Genomic DNA, 20,151 nt, shown 5'->3' on the forward strand with positions numbered 1-20,151 from the left:
TCTCCAACCCCCAAAAAATTAAAAATATAAAAAACAAAAAGGGTCCAATGGTCGGGTCACCCGGACCCGAAACCTTATAGTATTTTTTAGACCCGGACCCTTAGGGTCCAAATAAAATAGATCCTACCCTTAAAAAAGGGTAGGGTCCACTAGGATCCGGGTAGGGTCTTAGACCCTTGCCCATCCCTAATCTCAAGTACACCGACCCTATCCCCTTTGAGCTTGAATTTGAGTCACAACTTAACATACACAGCCCGAATATGTTTTTAAGATGTAAATATAACACTTTTTATTCAAATGTCTAGAATATCAATTTGTTGAGAATCGTTTGGAACGAGCTAACGTGGATTAATATAAATCAATAAATTGAAAATACAATCTAATTTTCATTCTTTTTATAACCATAAGCCTTCCAAGAATTTATCACCACTATAGAAGATTATTATACATAAGTAATATTTCACTTATTGATATATAATGTGCTTGCCCTATAAAATAATTCAAATCTTAAATGATCTTGTTTACTTTGAAAGGTTTTAAAGTTCTTTTCATTGTATGTTAAATGAACAAAATAATACTTTTTTTTTCTTTGTGCCTTTCAAACGTGTTTATTACTTACCTTTTTTTTTTTTTTAATCATGAAAGCATCATTACATTGCTAGTAGTTTGGGTCAATATCTAAACATAATATAAAAAACCAAAGTTAAATAACTAAAGGTTGACAAATATGGTTTTAGAATAAAGAAATTATATTATGTTCACAAGTTTCAAATATAAGAAATTATTAGTTCACAAGTAAGACAGTTATGATGAAAGCAAGTCATTAGCATACATATGTCAAATAACTTCAAGTACAATAATTAAGCATAATCCATTGGGCCATAAGGTTCAAATAGCTCAGCCCAAAATCCGTTTTTTCTCTTAGGATTTAAGCCCATATCTTTGCAAAGTTGATCATTGTACCAAATATGCAATGCACCAATGCAAGATCTTCTATAGTATTTGCCAGAATACATCTTCATAAACTTATTCCATTCTAAGATATCTTTCTCCATTTCTTGAATGTTTGGTAAGTTGAATTTGCCATCAAGTAACTCAAATAGCCAACGACATCTCATTTCTGAAGTGTACAAATTTGCAATGCTCTCTGAATGTCCAATCACGGCAAGTTGTGGAATCTTTGGATGGATGCATTCCCTATATAACAATCATTTTGCATTTAAAATTTGGTTAACATCAAGAAATAGTAGACGAATAAATCTTTCTTAAAATAAAGTCTATGCATTCATGTTATGTTAGATTATGTTGAATATATCACTAAAAGCACAATTTAAAAATTGCATTGAAAGGAAAAACCTTAGATCAGACCGTTGTAGATTGGTTTAGTTCGATTCGGTCTGGTGTTTAGATTTGTCTGGTCTGGTCTGAAAATTTTTTAGACCGAAATTTCTTGTCTGGTCTGATTTTTGTGCCAAATCAGACCACATCAAACCGTGTGCAGCCTTAGCCGAAGTAACTTGGGTAGTTCCACTTTTAACTAAGCTAGGATCAGACAACCCAACACCCATAATCAGTTAGCTATTTACATAGCTAAGAAACATGTGTACCATAATTGTGTCAAGAAACCTATTTTTTAATTGGAAATTGTTTGCTCTAATACCATGTTAAGGCGTCAACTCTTTTGAAAGTTTAAGATGATGATTGAAGACGTATGATATGTTATATACTCTAACATATTCTACTAAATACATAGTTATACATAACTATAGACTTTCATTTCCCTAGGGAAAAGGTCCTAGAAAGACTTCCAATTGTCTTATTTGCCCACTAATGCGTCAATAAGATGAAATCTGACAAAGGAATGCAAAGTTCATTGAATGTATGTGCAAACTAGGATTGTCTTTTAGCATATTCAAATAATGGGGATGTTGAGTATATTAATACAAGCACAAATGATGTAAAATATTGGTATAGGTACAAACGCAGCAGATGATGAACCACTTGTGAGTTATATAACATAGGCTGGTGCCACATGGAAGTTATAAGCTCATTATACATATGGATTCAACAACATAGAAACACAAATCTCAATTAATCTTAAATGGATCATGGATCAAATATAAGTCGAACATAGATCGTGTGTTAGGTGGCTTAGGTTTGGATATAGATCGAATTCGAGTTAAAACAATTTGATCCTGTAGACTATTGATTAGGGATGGGCATGAGTTTTGGACTCTAAGGGTCTAGATCCGATCTAACCCTAAGTTCCTGATTTTTAAGTGTCTGGATCCATCTATTTTTAGACTCTATAGATCCGGGTCAGATCTGAGTCCATAATCTTTTTTAATTATGTATTAGTTATCTTGAGTAGTTACTTGTTTGATTTGGAATTTTGTTATATTTCTGAAAGTGGTTGTTGTATCTATACTTTTAAAATTAAAAGACTTGATAAATATTTTGGTATAAGAACTTGTATGTTGAAAAGCTTTATATATTTATTCGCTCGATTAGTAATTTCGTATAAAGCATTACAAGATTCTTATTAGTCGAAAATGTTTAAATAATTTTATACGAATGGTCGAAAATTGTATAATATATAATTTTAAAAAAAATTCATGAAAAAAAATATTGTTTTGGACCCAAATCTAGACCCTAGACCCGCTAGACTCTAAGGATCTGGGTTTGAGTCTAAAATTTTCAGACCTTATGGATCTGCATCCGGATCTGGATCCAATAAAAAAATTAGGGTCTGGATCTAGGTCTAGTTGGACCTGACCCAAATTCAATCCATGTCCATCCCAACTATTGATAAATAACCAATATGAAAACTTGGGAGAAACCGCTTCATGTTGAGATGGTACAATTGAGTTGATCCAAAAGCAAGACATAAAAAAAAACGCCCAAAAGCCAAATTTAAAAATAAAAATTCAATTTTGACCTTAAAGGTATCAATTCTGACTTTAATTGATCAACTTCAACTTACAAACTTACAATCTTAAAGGGATCAATTATTTTAAAGTCTTTAAGTTATACGTTAAAGTAATCAATTTAGACTTTAAAGTGATCAATTAAATAATCAGTTATAACTTATAAAAAAATCAATTTTGAACTTAATGTATCAATTATGACCTTAGTTAAATTGATTGATTAGTGATCACGTATTAAAAAAACTACAATTATGGCAATTGGCTTATTTGGGCTTATTTGTGATACCCCAGTTTGAGTTTTAAAAACGATTGATAGATTACTCATATCAACAATATCTTCTTTTCAATTGAGCTATTAGCTAAAAACTATACAGTTAAGCGTGCTTGGTGGGGAGCAATCTTAGGATGAGTGATTTTCTACGGAGTTTAATTTCTCGGGCATGCACGGTGAAGCCAAAGTGCGCTGAAAGGACTTGTGTTATTTTGTGGGGCTAATATACAATCTCCATAAATAGTCACCGACGGTCCAATAAGTGGGAATGTTACACTATTGGTCTAAATATGAAACAGTCGTTTCCAAGACCTTCTCAATAACCAAATTCAACTAGATCCATCATCTCCTAAAAAAAATTGAGATTTTTACCCTACATTAGGCTCTCCAATGCCTAGAATTCCCTAATTGTGATGCCTTGTGCATAATATCATAAGCTTTTATCACTATCATGAACTTCTTTTTAAACATGATATATAAGCTCATAGAGTCATAGTCATCATTAACAAACAAAAAAAAAAAAAAAAAGAAACTGACCTGTATAAAGGAACTGTGGTATTTGAGGAGCCAAAAATATAATCCTGAAATTCTTGAGATTGAAAAATGTCTTTGAGCTTTTGATCACCATTAAAGCCCGTGGCAAGGATAACCAAATCACTCTTGACAAATTCATTTGATCCATCATTGGTATCATCATTAAGAACAACACCTTCTTCAAAGAAGCTAATGGTTGGTGATTTTTTCAAAATGATACTTCCTTTTTCAATGTTCTCATAAAACCCTTTTGAAACCGTCGAGAATCCACATGAGCTCATCTCTAATAAGAAGCTATGATTTGGTACTAAACCCAACTTCTTTAGAGGATGTTTTCTCTTAATGTCAATCTCAACCAATTTGCTGATTATCCATCTCTGTTTATAATTGATATAAGTAATTAGTTATTAGAGAAATCATGTACACTATGTTAGGATAGCAAATTAAAAAAAAAAAAAAAAAGGGGATGGTAAGAGAGAATGCATCTCATTTGTTTAGAAGAAAAAAAAAAGCAAAAAAAGGGAAAATGAATGTTTTTTCTACAAATAAAGAGATCGCATTCTAATAAAATTTATTATGTTTTCCCTTCAAACTCTCCCCTCCAAATCTTTTTCCTCTCTTTTTGTTATCCAAATAATAGATTTTTCATCCTTCCAAATCTCTTCCTTTTCTTTTCCTTCATTTCTCTCTATTCAAATGTAGTGATATTCTTAATAATATTAAATTATAAATAAAGTAGATTAACTTCTATGCAAATACACAAATTTTTGTTAAAATTTGAGAATCTAAGATAATTTAAATTAATACTCCTACTATTTGAAATAATTTGCCAAAATCGATAAGATGTTAAGAACTTTGATGAACGAAAACAATTTCAATGAACTAACAAACGTTTGATAAAAATAAAATCTGCAAAATGACACAATGATTTAAGGAGGTTCACCCAATGATGACTACGTCCTCCGTGGTGTGTAGTTTCTTATTTATATTATTTCAATGGAGTAAAACACTCTTAGAAACAAAGTATTACAATTGTGTAAGAGATAAAACAAAAGGCTATGTGTTTGGCTTAGAAATTGTGTTTTATGATATCATGGATGAGTATGAGAGCTCTCTATTTATAGTACTAAGTACATTCAATGATAATTGCTCACTTAATACATTTTTAATGTCGAAAAATAAATGAGTTGTAACAACTCCAAGGACTTGAAAAGAAAAAAACAGCATCCTAGACGCATTAGAGGAACCGCTCGACCAGAACAGAGAGCTCGCTCGGTTGAGCGAGATACTGGAGGTTACTAGAAGCATTCTGACTGTCCGCTCGACCCACCACTAGAAGCTCGCTCGGTCGAGCAACCTACAGGTGCCTTCTAAACAGATTCTACTCGACTAAACATAGCAACGCATCTTCAAAAGCCTTTTGCACTTCTTCATTAAACATAATCAAGACCCTTAACTCCCAAGATTACTTCAAGCATTAAATCACACTTCAAACACCATAAAAATTAAGTTACTAACTTAATTCTCTTATCAACCAAAAATTACACATATGAATGCACACATTAATTGTGCACTCAAGTCACACCATTCATAACAATATTATTTTTCCTAATCTTTAAATGTTGCCACCTTTTTTATTGCACTCGCTACCTTTTTTAAAAATAATTAAATTAACATAAGAATAATTAATTGTAAAAAAGTTTAAAAATAAAAAAACAGACCTAGTAGTACCTTTTGTATATATGACTCGATCTAGGCCAAGTCGCAAGTTTTGTGCGAATGGGTCCAATTTATTTATGTTTTATTAAATTTTTAATTTAGCTCGGTAGAAAATATTTTACAAACAATAGGAGTAAAAGAGAAGAAAAATATTTATAATGCAAAAGTTTTGTGCTGAATTTTGATACATGTTTACTCTTTTAGCCATAACTTTTAATAGACAAATCACATTAATGTAATGTTTGCGGCAATAGAAACTAGACTTCAAATCTTTCCAACGATATATTATATGCCCAATTCCGATAACCGAGCAAGAAATAACGATCATTTAAAGTTTGCTTGTGCTAGAATTTGATACATGTTCACTCTTTTAGCTATAACCTTTTACACATCAAATTTAACTTTTTGTGACATTGGATTTAGTGGCATTAAAAAATGCCACTGATTTATATTTTTATTGTAATAATTATTGGTTTTTATTTTAAGTTCCACTATAAAGTGACTTAGCGACACTTTATTTGGTTTTTAGTGGCATATGTAATTGTTAATATAGTCTATAGTAGTATTTGTAAGAAATTTCACTAGATCTTATGTCACAAAAATCTTTAGTGTGATTTTTTATTATGCTGATAAAGGGTCTATTAAAATGTCACTAAATCTTCTATATATACTAGTATATATCCCACTAAAAGCAAATTATGTTGTAGTGTTATAGAAAAATCACATTAATTCAAGGTACGTGACATTAGAAACTAGAGTTCAAGGACTTTCTAGTGATATGTTTTATGCTCAATTCCGATAACCGAACTAGAAATGACGACCATTTAAAATTTGCTTCAACTTTTAGTAAACCTAATCACACAAAACATGCGACTAGATCGCAGTAAAGTCGCATAAAATAGACGAATCGACCGCGGTAGTATCACACAAAACAGGCGACTCTAATAGTCATTATATCTCTTATAAAGCATGTACATGTATTGCCAAAATTAATGAAATGTAATTCAGTTGGAAAAAAGATCAAGGGAAGAGAAACAGACTTTGTTAGTGTTAAATGGTGTCTTGAATTCACCAAATCGATTCTATGCATTAGTGAGTGCATAGAGAGGGAATCCCATGAATGGATTAAATGGGTGAGTTAAGTATGCAACTTAATGTGTGATTATGATGTGTTCAAGTGCTAGAATTCATTTATGAAGTTATGGAGGAATCAAGGAGTCACTTAAAAATAAGAATAATGACATGATGAATGATAGTTAATGAGAAGACTAAAGGGTGAAGATTCTTGTACGGGGCATCCAAGTAATGAAGCATAGCCTTGATCGAGTATTTGATTCGGTTTTTGACTCTCGATGTTCCTTGAATTTGTTTATTTTGCATTAATCCTTAGCCTTAATTATGTATTATTCACTAATGTACACACCTCTATAAGTAGAGGTCTCATATGCCATTGTAACACATCCACAAAATACCCCAATCCTACACATAGCCTATATCTCTTCTCTATTGTAATTCTCCAATTTGAGAGTTCTTTGAACACCTTTTTGATAATATAGGTGAGATATACACACCGGAGGACGTAGCCTTAATTGGTTGAACCTTGTTAAATCTTTATGTCATTTTATTGCATTATTTTTTCGTACAAACATTAGTTCAATGAAAGTGTAATTTGTTCACCACAAAACCTCATACCCTCGATCTTGGTAATACTTGAGTTTGAAACACGTCATTTAAACTCTAATATAGCGTCGTTTTCAATTGGTATCAGAGCCAAGTCGTTATTATCGTGATTTAAAGGTCATATTGGTGCAATATGGCTACAATGAAACTCGATATTGAGAAGTTTGATAGGAGCGTGAATTTTGGCTTATGGCAAGTCAAAATGAAAGCAATTTTGATACAAAATGGAGTACATAAAGCACTTGATGGCGAAGAGAAGAAACCCGAAGGCACGAGTGAGGCTAAATGGGAAGAAATGGATGCAAAGGCGCTATCCGCCATACAACTTTGTCTCTCTAATGAAGTTTTGAGAGAAGTTGTAAAAGGGGAAACTTCAAAAGACATTTGGGAAAAGTTGAAATCACTCTATATGGAAAAGAGTGTTATCAATCGAATTTTGTTAAAGAGTCGTTTGTATGATATCAGATTGCAAGAAGGGAAGCCTATGAAATTGCACCTTGATGAATTTTACTCAATAATTATGGATTTGCAAAATATTGATGTAAAAGTGGATTATGAGGATTTGGCTATTCTATTGTTAGTTTCACTACCGCCTTCACATAAGCATTTTAGGGAAACCTTGTTATATGGAAGAGACAAGTTGAGTACCAAGGATGTTAGAAAGGCCTTGACTCAAGAGGACCTTATTGATTCTCAATTTGCTCAAAAAGAGTCCAAAGAATCCAATGATGCTTTGTTTGTTGAGGAGTTAAGTAGAAGCAAAAGAGGCATGACTTGCAACTTTTGTAAGAAGAAAGGTCACCTCAAGAAAGATTGTTGGAAATTGAAAGCCAAACAATCTGATGAAAGCAAGTCCGCGAAAACTAGTTCCGCCGTAGCTAGCTATGTTGAAAGTGAGGATTATGATGTTGGTGCTCTTGTTGTTACTAATGAGTATAAGGGTGGTGATTCTTGGATTTTGGATTCGGGATGTTCGAGACACATGACTTTTAACTCTAATTTCTTCTCAACTTGTCAAAAGGTTGATGGAAGGAAAGTCTCTATGGGCAATGAGGCTAGTTGTCCGATAGTTGGTGCTGGAGATGTTAAATTTATCATGTTTGATGGTTTTGTAAGAACACTGATCGAAGTCCTTCGTGTTCTAAGTATGAATAGACACTTAATTTCCCTTTGTATTTTGGATAAAGAAGGTTTTAGATGCATTGGTAAAGGTGGAGTTTTGAAGGTTGGCAAGGGTCCTAATTTATTCTTGAAAGGATCTATTGATGATGGCTTGTAAAAGCTTGTGGGTTCAACCATAATTAGTTCGACTTGAGTGGCCACTACTTCAACCACGCATGAGGATGATGATGATACTTCTTTGAGCAATGAAGCATCGAGAATAATTCCAGCATACCCCAATGAGTCTAAGGGATGTATGGACTTAATTGTTAATTAAAATTTCATACTCTTGTGAGCCCTTTGAGGGCATTTTAGGCTTGTGCTTTGTTTGTGCACATGTGTTGTTTTTGTTTATGTTCTTTATTTTGAGTACGATGTTGTGTAAGTTGTTATATTATGATGGAGAGCATTAGGGAATATCTTTGTTTTGGGTGAACTCAAGTCAAGGTGGAGATTTTTAGTGTTAAATGGTGACCTGAATTCACCAAATCAATTCTATGCATTAGTGAGTGCATAGAGACGGAATCCCTTGAATGGATTAAATGGGTGAGTTAAGTATGTAACTTAATGTGTGATTGATGATGGTGTTTAAGTGCTAGAATTAATTCATGAAGTGATGGAGGAATTAAGGAGTGACTTAAACATAAGAATTATGGCATGATGAATGATAGTTAATGAGAAGACTAAAGGGTGAAGATTCTTATACGAGGCATCCAAGTAAAGAAGCATAGCCTTAATCGAGCATTGGATTCGGTTTTTGACTCTTGATGTTCCTTGAAGTTGTTTATTGTGCATTAATCCTTAGACTTAATTATGTATTATTCATTAATGTACAAACCTCTATAAATAGAGGTCTCATATGTCATTGTAACACATCCATAAAATACCCCAAGCCTAAACACATAGCCTAAATTTCTTTTCTATTGTAATTCTCCAATTTGAGAGTTCTTTGAACTCCTTTGTGATAATATAAGTGAGATACTACACCGGAGGACGTAGCCTTAATTGGGTGAATCTCGTTAAATCTTTGTGTCATTTTATTGCATTATTTTTCCGTACAAACATTAGTTCATTGGAAATGTAATTTGTTCACCACAAAACCTCATACCCTCGATCTTGGTAATAATGGAGTTTGAAACACGTCGTTTAAACTCTAATATAGCGTTGTTTTCAAACTTGATGCCCAAAACCCTTGGACTAATATGGGTTCTCTAACGGTCATTATATCTCATATAGAAGCAAAGTTGACTAATAATTTTATTTAGGAGTTATCTTGACAATTTCATAAAAAAATGATGAATCTATAATTATATGCGAATTTAATAGAGCATTAACATTATTTTAATTTGACTTAATAAATTAGTATGATACATTCAATCAAAATTATTTGCTCCTAATAAATACTTGAAATACATACCAAAGGTGAGAGAAGAGAGGCTAGGTAACAAAGTAGAAGACCTTCTCCGGGCTTATGAAGCAATAGTTCGGAAAAGCGATTCATATAAAAGAGTGTGATACTAATTCCCCATGGAAAGTAATCAGACATATGCCAATGAGGAGTCCTATATATTACTGAACATGGATTTTCCACTCCTGCATTCAAAGTCAAGTCATTGAATTCCTAAAAATATAAATCCGTCAATAAATCATCTCAACCAAAAATTGAAATATATCTTTGTCTAGTCATGTTTCATCTGTTAGAGTATGTAACATATCCAGGGGTCTCAACAATCAACTTCAGCTTTTGATTGAGTTGGTTCCTTAACATGGTATCAGAAGCCTACGTGACCGAAGGTCACATGTTCAAATCCTATCTACCCCTCATTTTGAAGTGGAATATTTCGCGCCAAGTATAAGGAGAGTCGATGTTGTATCCACACTTCTAGCCAAAGGGTTTTCATTTACGTGTTAGAGTATATAACATATCTTCTGGCCTTAACCATCATTGTAATTAAATTCTTTTACATCAAGTGCTACCTATATGTCTAACTTCTAGACTTCTAAGCCGCCAATCTTGCAGTATTCTCTCTCGTTTTCTATCAAAAAATCGTATCCTCCATTGTCAATAGTATCAAACTTCTAGACTACTATATTATAGAGTTTTATGGAATTTCATCTACACATATATTGGGTTTTAAAGTCTCCCATGGTGAGAGTTTGGAGTCTTTTATCAATTCATTAATAAAAAGGTATATGACATCATTACGGGTGTTAATTTAACTAATATAGTCAATAGTATCAAACTTACCTCTATTTCAAAGACATACCAGATCTATAGACCCCCTAAGAGGAAGCTGTATCAAACAGTGATGTAATAGAAGGAAGACTTCAGTGTTAGACCTCGTTTAATGATCATGACTTTTTCTATATAGAATTTAGTTTGGCTAACATTGTTCTTTATTTGATCGATTGTTACTCTATTGTCGATATCCTATGACATTTTTATCAATGAATTATTAAGCTAGAGATTACAAGAAATTACCATTAGCAGTTGAACACTCCATAGCAATATCAAGTGCATACTTTTGGAAGCCAACTATAGTAACTTGCTTTCCCTTAACCAAATGTCTAGCACTTTGATCATCTAAGGCAGCATATTCCATAGCATGCATAACCTTCCCTTGGAAGACCTCTGGCCCTTTACCAAATGGGAATTTAGGTATGTTAGGTACACCACTGAATCTTCCAAGACACAAGACAACAAAATCTACTTGGATCTCCTGTACTTTCATTCCAAAAAATATCAATAAACATGATTTAATTATTGTAATAATAATAAATTTGCGTTGAGATGTAAATACCACTTAAAAGTGGTAAAAGTCTAAAAACTAAGGGTATATACGTTCAAACTTTTAGGTTTACATATTTTGAGAAGGGTAAATACAATTTCTACGATATATTTTCATTGAGATTTTTAATTATTTAGAAAATTTAATGAAAAATATATCATAGGAAATAATTAACAAAGCTTCTGTATAGTAGTTATTTGAAATAACCTCCTTTACCCTTGTGTAACAGAAATTTATTTTACTATTTTGTCCTATTCTTTCTTGTATAGAACATGAGAATCACAGCTCATAGTTTTCTTTCTTAAAGCTACTACATTTTGTATATATAGGGTTCCCTTTATAGTACTTGGTGAAAATTTTTACACAAATAATAAATGTAATACCATTTCTTTCTTCTTCCTCATTAGTTTCGGTTCTTGCAAAGCCATTTCCATGGCTACCATTAACATGGTATTAAAGCAAGAAACGTCCTAACCTATTCTTCATTTCTTTTTTTCTGATTTTCTTATTTCAGCTTTGATTTTTCTTCTTCTACATCTAAAATGACTGATTCTACTTCTAATCTTGGTCTAACACAAAATCCTGCTTCTGTCTACTATTTACATCCTTCGGATCATGCTAATCTAAAGCTTGTCAATATACCATTTGATGGAGTCGGTTATGGTGACTGGAAGCGCTCGATGATAATAGGTTTGATTACTACAAACAAATTGTGTTTTGTAGATGTAAGTCTCACCATCCCTTCAGATACTGATCCTAATAAGAAAGCCTGGGAAAGATGCAACAACATGGTGATTGGTTAGTTGATATCACCACTGGATCACATGATGGCCAAGAGTGTCATGTATTACTCCTTTGCACACGAAATCTGGACTGACCTTGAGGAACGGTTTGGTACTACAACTTCTACTCAAATATATTCTTTACATGAAGAGCTTTCTAAACTTTCTCAAGAAAATAACATGAGTATTGCTGAATATTTTACAAAAGTTAAATCAATTTGGGATGAAATTGATAACCTAAATCCTATACCTACTTGTGATTATAATGGATGCACTTGTGGTTTAACCAAACGCATGCTAAAACTCCAGCAGGATCAGCGTTTAATGAGTTTTTTGATGAAAGTTGATATCAATATGGTCCAATTAAGACTAATACTTTAATGCTGCCTGAGTTACCAAGTATTACTACTGCTTATCATATCCTTCAACAAGAACAGAAACATAAAGAAATTTCTAAGATGAACACAACTAATAATGATTCAATGGTTTTTTCTGTTAATAAGAGGCCTTATTATGATAGGAATCAATCACGTAACAATCATTACAAACAGAATTCTAGTTCTTCTTTCAACAAATCTCATACTAACACTGATTTCAAACGCCATACCTTATATTATTATGAGCATTGTAAAATTTCTGGTCATTCTATTGAAAGATGTTTCAAGCTTAATGGCTATCCACCGGGTTTTAAGCACAAGAAATTTGCTGGATTTGTAAATGATGAGGCACCGAAAATAGATAAACCTGACATTGGCTTAACTACAGAACAATTGTAGAATCTTTTGAACTTCTTGAACAAACTGAAAGAAAATGTTCCTGTTACTATGCCTTTAGATTTTGAGGAGCCGTCTAGTTCTGTGAATCTTGCGGGTAAATTTTATTTTCTTTCCAAGTCCATTACATCAAAATGGATAATTGATAGTGGTGCTACTGACCACATGTGCAATTCTTTGGATTCTTTTATCTTTACTCAAAAAATTCATAATCCAAAGCATAGCATTACTATTCCTGATGGAAGAAAAGTGGTAGTTGATCTTTATGGGGATGTTGTTTCAATGGAAGCTCTTGTTTTCAAAGATGTGCTCTATGTCCCTACATTTCAGTTCAATCTGATTTCTGTGCATAAATTGTGCACTGATATTTGCACTAATGTTATTTTACTAATGGTGAGTGCCTCCTTAAGGACCATTCAAAGACAAGAACTCTTGGTAAATTGTCAAATGGACTCTACTATGCTGATATTTCCTCATCAACATCTCACAACCTTCTACAAAATTCTGCATATGTTGCTGCACAATCTCTTAAATAGTCTATGAAATCAATTGAGCTAGCTAAGTTGTGGCATCTTAGAGTACTAGGTCATTTGCCTTTTTCACAAATGAAAATTTTATTTCCTGATATTGATGTAAATAAAGTGCATGAGTCTACCATATGTACTATTTATCCTATTGCTAGACAAACTAGAAAGGCTTTTTTTGTAGTTCTACAAAGACAACCAAATCTTTTCAATTGATTCATATTGATGTATGGGGCCCATATAAGTATGTTACTCATGATGGATATCTTTTTTTCTTAACCATTGTTGATGACTTTACTAGAGCCACATGGATTTATCTCATGAAATCTAAAGATCAATCTATATCTTTCATTAAACAATTTTATATTTATGTCGAGACTCAATTTCAAAATCATATACCTATCCTCTTATGATGTGTCCCCTTATCCTTTTCATAATCTACTTACTCCTACCCCAACGTCCACTCCTTTATCACATCCTCTAATTACTTCTTCTGATATCACTACCACTTGCTCTACTCCTACTCCAGAGACTCCTCCCACTCCCATTCTTAATCCTTCTGTATTAGATATCTCTCTTATTGTTGATTTATCACAACCGCTTCCTATTTACAACCTAGAAGATCCTCTCGACCTCACCATACAACCCTCTCATCTCACAAACTTTATTTGCACTACGGCACACTGGTGTAATGTCGTTACATTTGACTCTTTACCCTCTTCTAACCAAGCTGTGTTACTCTCTCAATCTCAAAGGGTTGAACCCACTAGCTACAAAAAGGTTGTTTTGGATCCACTTTGGGTTCAAGCTATGAATTCTGAATTGAAAGCTCTATAGGATAACCATACTTGGGATATTATTTCCCTTCCTATTGGTAAGAAAACAATTGGTTGTAAGTGGGTCTATAAGGTGAAGTTAAAATCTAATGGCTCCTTGGAACGGTACAAGGCTCTTTTAGTGGCCAAAGGTTATACACAAGAATATGGTGTTGATTTCTTAGAAACTTTCTCTCTTGTTGTTCGCATGACTACTATCTAGCTCTTACGGCATCCCACAAATGGCTTATTCATCAACTTGACATTAACAATGCCTTTTTGCACGGTGACCTCCATGAGGATGTTTATATGCTGATTCCCGATGGGCCTCCTCACTCTCCTAGTATGGTATGAAAACTAAGGAAGTCTTTATATGCTCTTAAACAGGCTTCTTGTCAGTGGTTCTCTAAACTTACTCAAGAGTTATTTACTCAAGGCTTTTCTCAGTCCAAGCTTGATTATTCTCTTTTTACTCACAAGACTTCTACTTCCATTACTATCGTGGCTATCTACGTTTATGATATTATCATTATTGGGAATAATCCTACTCTTATTTCTTAACTCAAGTCGCACCTGCATCATGTTTTTAGCATCAAAGATCTTACTCGTTTGGGTTTTTTCTTGGGTCTTGAAGCTTCATATTTGGATAAGGGCACTATTCTCACTCAATGCAAATTTAGCTCTGAGCTAATTTGTGATTCTGGTTATACTGATCTCAAGCCACATCCCACTCCATTACCTCTAAACCTCAAATTATCTAAAGGTGATTCTCCTCTACTTCCTAACCTAACATTATACCGTAGCCTCATTGGCAAGCTTAATTTTTTAACCCACACATGTCCCAATCTCTCCTATTCTGTACAAACTCTAAGTCAACACATGCAGCATCCAACTACAAATCATCTCCAGGCTCTCAAACATACTCTTGGTTACTTATGTACTACTCTTGGTCAAGGAATATTACTTACAGCTTCTGACTCTATTACGCTCCAGGTTTACTCCGACTCTGATTGGGCTTCTTGTCCGAACACTAGGCATTCCATTTTTGGTTTTATTCTTATGCTTGGTCACTATCCTGTCAGCTGGAAATCCAAGAAACAAGCTACTATCTCTAAGTCATCTTTAGAGGCCGAATATAGATCAATGGCCACTACTTCCACCGAGGTTGTTTGGTTTTTTTTTTTTGTTAGAAGAACTTGGTGTCACCAATCTTAAACCCGTCACTCTACACTGTGATAACATGTCTGCTCTTCATATTGCTCATAATCCGGTCTACCATAAGCGTACAAAACACTTTGAAGTCAACTGTCATTTCACCCGTGAAAAGGTTATGGAAGGCCTCCTACAGTTGACTTATCTTCCTACCACTAATCAACTTGCTGATGCATTCACTAAGATCCTCCTGTCTGCTCAATTTCGCACTCTTCTCACCATAATTGGCATATATACCCCTCCCAAGTTTGAGGGGGGGGGGGGGGGGGGGTGATATCACAGGAAATAATTCACAAAGCTTCTATACAATGGTTATTTGCAATAACCTTCTTTACCCTTGTGTTACAAAAATTTGTTTTACTATTTTGTCCTATTCTCTCTTATATAGTACATGAGAATGACAGCTCATAGTTTTCTTTCTTGAAGCTACTATCCTTTGTATATATAGGGTTCCCTTTATTGTACTTGGTGAATACTTTTACAAAAATAATAAATGCAATACCATTTTTTTGTTCTTCCTCATTAGTTTCGGTTCTTGCAAAGCCATTTCCATGACTACCATTAACATTTAATAACATAAAAACACACGTCCTCCATATATACTCCCTAAAAAGACAAACAATACCCCTTTGAAGAAAATTGTATAATAATCTTAAGTAAGAATTCAAATCTTATTCTGACTTTTGCTTTTAAGTTTTGTTTTTTAAATAAAAAGACAAGGGGTTAAAAAATCAAAAGGGGCAAATTCCACGTGGTAATCCTAAGATATTGGATTTTCCACGTGGTAACCAAACTTTTTTTGAATGCACGTGGTAATACTGAGGTTTACCAATTAAACTTACATGAATTTTTTTTTACTAAAAATGTTTGGATACCGTCGTCCACTAGTAAGGAAACCGTGTTTCATCATCATCATCATCCTACCCAGTGTATCCCACTCATAGAAGAACTATGGACAGGGTCTGGGGAGGGAAGGACGGCGGCAATACATACCCATAAGGAAACTGTGTTTGTGAGATTCAATACATTGAAAATCATTTATAAGATCACATTTTTCCTAATTCCCTAACCCTACTCCCCTAATTTCTCTAACTTTTCAACCCCTAATTTCCTAATCCTAATTTTTCAATTTTTCAAAGTTTGACGACAAATTTCGAGTGTTCAATTGAAGGTATTGATTAACTTCAACCAAAAATTTCCAAATGAATTTGAAGAAATTCAAAAAAAATTCAATTCTAGTAGATGAGTTTGAAGAAGGAATCCCAATTTGATAGTAGAAGGAGAATTGAAAAAATTTATGTTTCGGGTGGAAAATGTAATTTGGGGGAAAAATGAAAAAAAACAGGGTTGTTTTTTTGGGGGGAAAATGGAAAGGCTAATAAAGAAAAGAGCTGAATTAACGTTTCCAAACGACGTTTTTTTAATAAATGAGGTCACAGAGGTTTAATTCAGTAAACCTTAAGATTATATCGTAGATTTTAAAAAAAAACTTTGTTTACCTCATGGAAAAAGCCTTAATCATGTTATTAATAATTTTTTTAAAGAATACTTTGAAAATTGTTTTTCCCTTTCAAAAGATAATAAAATTAAACTTCTTAGTACATGTTATTAATAATTTCGGCCACACACAAATATTGTTTTGGAAAAGTTACCTAGAATAATTCAACCTATTCATGATTTTCCTACAATAATTTCACCTATTGATTAACCATGAATAATCCCAACTTTGAAGGATATTTTCCTAGAGTAAACTTGGTGACCGGATGACTTGCTATAGCAAGTTTTATTTTTTTTTAAAACAAGATAAATTAAAATAAAATGTGAAAAAATGTTAAAAAAATATTCATAAAAAGTTTATGATTTTTTTATTATTTATAATTATTTTATGTAAATTTTCAAAATTTTTCTCTAATTTTAAAATAATATTCAATTTATTTTTTGGGAAATTACCTACTATAGCAGGTTATCAGGTTACCTAAATTTACTCTAGTCAAATTTATTTTTTGGTGATTTTTGTTATTGTTTTCATAGCATATCAGACACAAATCACTGTCACCATCTCTTCTTAGTTCTTACATCGTGACCGTGCACTTGTTATTGATATAATCTTTAAACTTTTTCACCAAGGTGATGTTTCGGATATACTCCAACGCAATGTATTATTTAATTTTTTTTTGAAACGATGTATTATTTAATTTTGCGAAATTTTTGTTTTCAAATTCTTAGAAATTTATTAAAGTTGATTGATTGATAATAAAAAATTAGAATAATTAGCAAATTATAACTTTAAAGTTTAACACTTTTACGAATTATAATCTCAACGTTTATTTTTTGTAAATTACAACCATTAAAGTATTTAAGTTTATAAGTTCAGGCAAAAAATACAGAAATTTAATCACTTAACTTAGAATTCCGACCATCAAAATAGTCGAAATATCTGTATTTTGACATAAACCTTCAACCTGTAATACTTTGATCGCTGTAATTTATAAAAATAAACCCTATGTTAGTGGAAGACAGTAAAAATCATTAAGATACCGAGATATTGTATTAATTTCATTACACTGTGATATTAAGTTTGTCCATAGGCCATCAACATCTCATGAAATGACCTATCTATAAAAGCAATTCCTATAATTTTAAATTAGTTTTTATACAAACAAAATTCTATATACCAATTTTTTATGGGATATTTAATAATTAACAGTTGGCTTGTTTAACCAGCTGAAAATATTAGTTATTTTTGTTGGTTTTTGAACTAGCTGAAAAAGTCAGTTGTTAATAATTTAAATATTGGTTGTTGGTTGTTATTAGTGAAAAAGTAGACCAATAAGCCAAACGCAAACAAAAAAGTTTTATGGATTAACTTTTTTATTTTGGCTTAAAAGCCCGTTTTTCAGCTAACTTAAAAGTCATTTACTGTTTGACCAACCTATAAGACAAAAGTCAAAAACCAATAAAAAAAAACTAAGTAAAATGCCATAAATCAAACACCCTCATAATCCAAACTAATGACTTCTAGACTAATTTCAGTTGTATATATATGTGGAGGTTTTACTCGTATTGGTTAATTATCATTCATCCTTTACAAAAACGGATAGTTCTTCATATATAAATCAAGAAAAAAAAGAGTTTTTCCTTATTTTGACGCTAAATTAAATCAATTTTTATCAAAGTAAACTGGCTTTAATTTGCTAAACAAATATTTTTTTACTGAATAACATTAAGTAACGATAAAAAAAAATCAATTATGAAAAGAAGAAAATACACCTAATACAATCAAGTATAAGTATAACAACAATATTGTCAAATCTTTTAATCTTAAACTATTAGGATCCGCTAAAATTATTAAAATGCGAGTAAAATCTGAATTTGAGTTTCCAAATCCTAATTTTCTTATTGAAAATCACTAATCTTAAAATTAATTGTCCTCACGAGCTCTTAATCGAATATAATTCAATCTTCAATACGTTAAGCACGTCAACCAATTAAATTAAAGCACTCCCCAAAAAGATTAATAAATTTTTGCTTTTCTAATCTAAAAAATTATTCCTAACTATTTTAATAGTGTTAAGTATTACAAATAAAAAAAACATAGAAAATAAAAAGAAACAGAGTACCAACATACCTTCATGGATTGGTTGAGAAGATGTTGAGTGGTGACAATCCATTTACCCTTATTACCAAAAGGATCACCATTACCACCCCAAAGAGCCCATGCTTGGGTTTCTTCATGAGAAGGACCTTCATACTTAATACTAATCACTTTTGTATTAAACTTGACGTGCTTAATCAAATCAAAATGATTAGCATAAGATTTAATATAATCAAAAACTTGGTTTTTATCTGGGTAAAGTGTTTGAATAGAAGTAGGCCACGGAAAATCAGAGAATTGATAAAATGGTTTTGGAGTTTGGAGCTTAGTTGTCTCTATAGTTTGAGTCCAAGCACCACCAATGGTGCTTTGAGACTCAAAAATTATGGGATGGTAACCCTTAGCAAGGGCATATTTGCATGCTAGTAAACCACTAACTCCTGCTCCTATTATGCAAAGTTTCTTTTCCTTTTCCATTGTTTGTGTGTTTATATGGGTGAACAAGATGTATATGATATATGTAAATGCTAAATAATGGATATTGTAGGTAGGGCTAGTGCTAATGAGTTTTGAGAGGCTTAGGACCAAATACTAATTATGGGTTCCTAATTACTAAATATTAAACGCTAATCGCCCATTTTTTTAATTATTTGGATAGGTCTGGAGCACATACCACTCTTACCCCGTATAGGGTCGGCCCTAATTGTAAAAGAGGGCATTCTAAACATGGGCAAATTACTCAACCACTGAGGCTTTCATATATATATATATATATATATATATATATAGAAGACTAATAAGAGGCATCGTATGCTAGTTTATACTCCCTCCTATTCACCTTAAGAGTCCCATTTGACTTTTCACGGATTTTAAAGAGAGTCAAAAGTGAGACCCTAAGGGTTGGAAAGAGAGTGGTATTATGGATTTTTAATGCAAGGGAGGAAAATTAATATGGCTAATGGAGGATATAATTGAAAATAGGATAAAGCTACTAAGAGTTAAAAGTCAAAAACCCATATCAAAAATAGAAATGAGACAATTAAGATGACTTGACCATAAAAGAAAATGGGACACATAAGCTGAATAGGAGGAAGTATTAATTTTAGTTTGGGTCGTTCTTAATCCTAAGCATGGTAGACATTTGCCTAGGATCTAGAGCAAGAAAGGGTCCAATATCTGAAATTTTGTTAATAAAGTAGATACTTCAAAAATTTGCGTTTTATTATTTGTTCTTTTATCAATAAAAAAGTATATGACGCACTTAAATTACATTTATAATGATAATTAGAATATGTTTAGTCTGTCTCTGTTTTTTTGTCAAACACCCATCAAAGTTCAGAATCAACTTTCTATTAAAATGACATATTTT

At 32.4% G+C, this 20,151-nt stretch overlaps 1 protein-coding gene across 1 annotated transcript; it reads right to left on the reverse strand.

Annotated features, from left to right (window-relative positions):
• Positions 1-718: 718 nt before the first annotated feature.
• Positions 719-19,529, reverse strand: LOC130805371 (probable flavin-containing monooxygenase 1). Its single transcript, XM_057670143.1, has 5 exons — positions 18,816-19,529; positions 10,775-11,012; positions 9,710-9,885; positions 3,736-4,109; positions 719-1,197 (listed from the first exon to the last, which is right to left on the reverse strand). Exons 1-5 carry the CDS (start codon positions 19,257-19,259, stop codon positions 861-863), a joined length of 1,569 nt encoding a protein of 522 aa, XP_057526126.1. The 5' UTR covers positions 19,260-19,529; the 3' UTR covers positions 719-860.
• Between the last annotated feature and the right edge of the window lie 622 nt (positions 19,530-20,151).

The sequence above is a fragment of the Amaranthus tricolor genome, chromosome 2 (genome assembly GCF_026212465.1).
Source record: "Amaranthus tricolor cultivar Red isolate AtriRed21 chromosome 2, ASM2621246v1, whole genome shotgun sequence".
NCBI lineage: Eukaryota > Viridiplantae > Streptophyta > Magnoliopsida > Caryophyllales > Amaranthaceae > Amaranthus > Amaranthus tricolor.

Coding starts and splice junctions, on each gene's coding strand:
- LOC130805371 (XM_057670143.1), bottom strand. CDS start 19,259: ATGGAAAAGGAAAAGAAACTTTGCATAATAGGAGCAGGAGTTAGTGGT. Junction 9,886..10,774: donor GGAGTGTTCAACTGCTAATG/GTAATTTCTTGT, acceptor CTTTGAATGCAG/GAGTGGAAAATCCATGTTCA. Junction 4,110..9,709: donor CCTCTCTTCTCTCACCTTTG/GTATGTATTTCA, acceptor AATTATAAACAG/AGATGGATAATCAGCAAATT.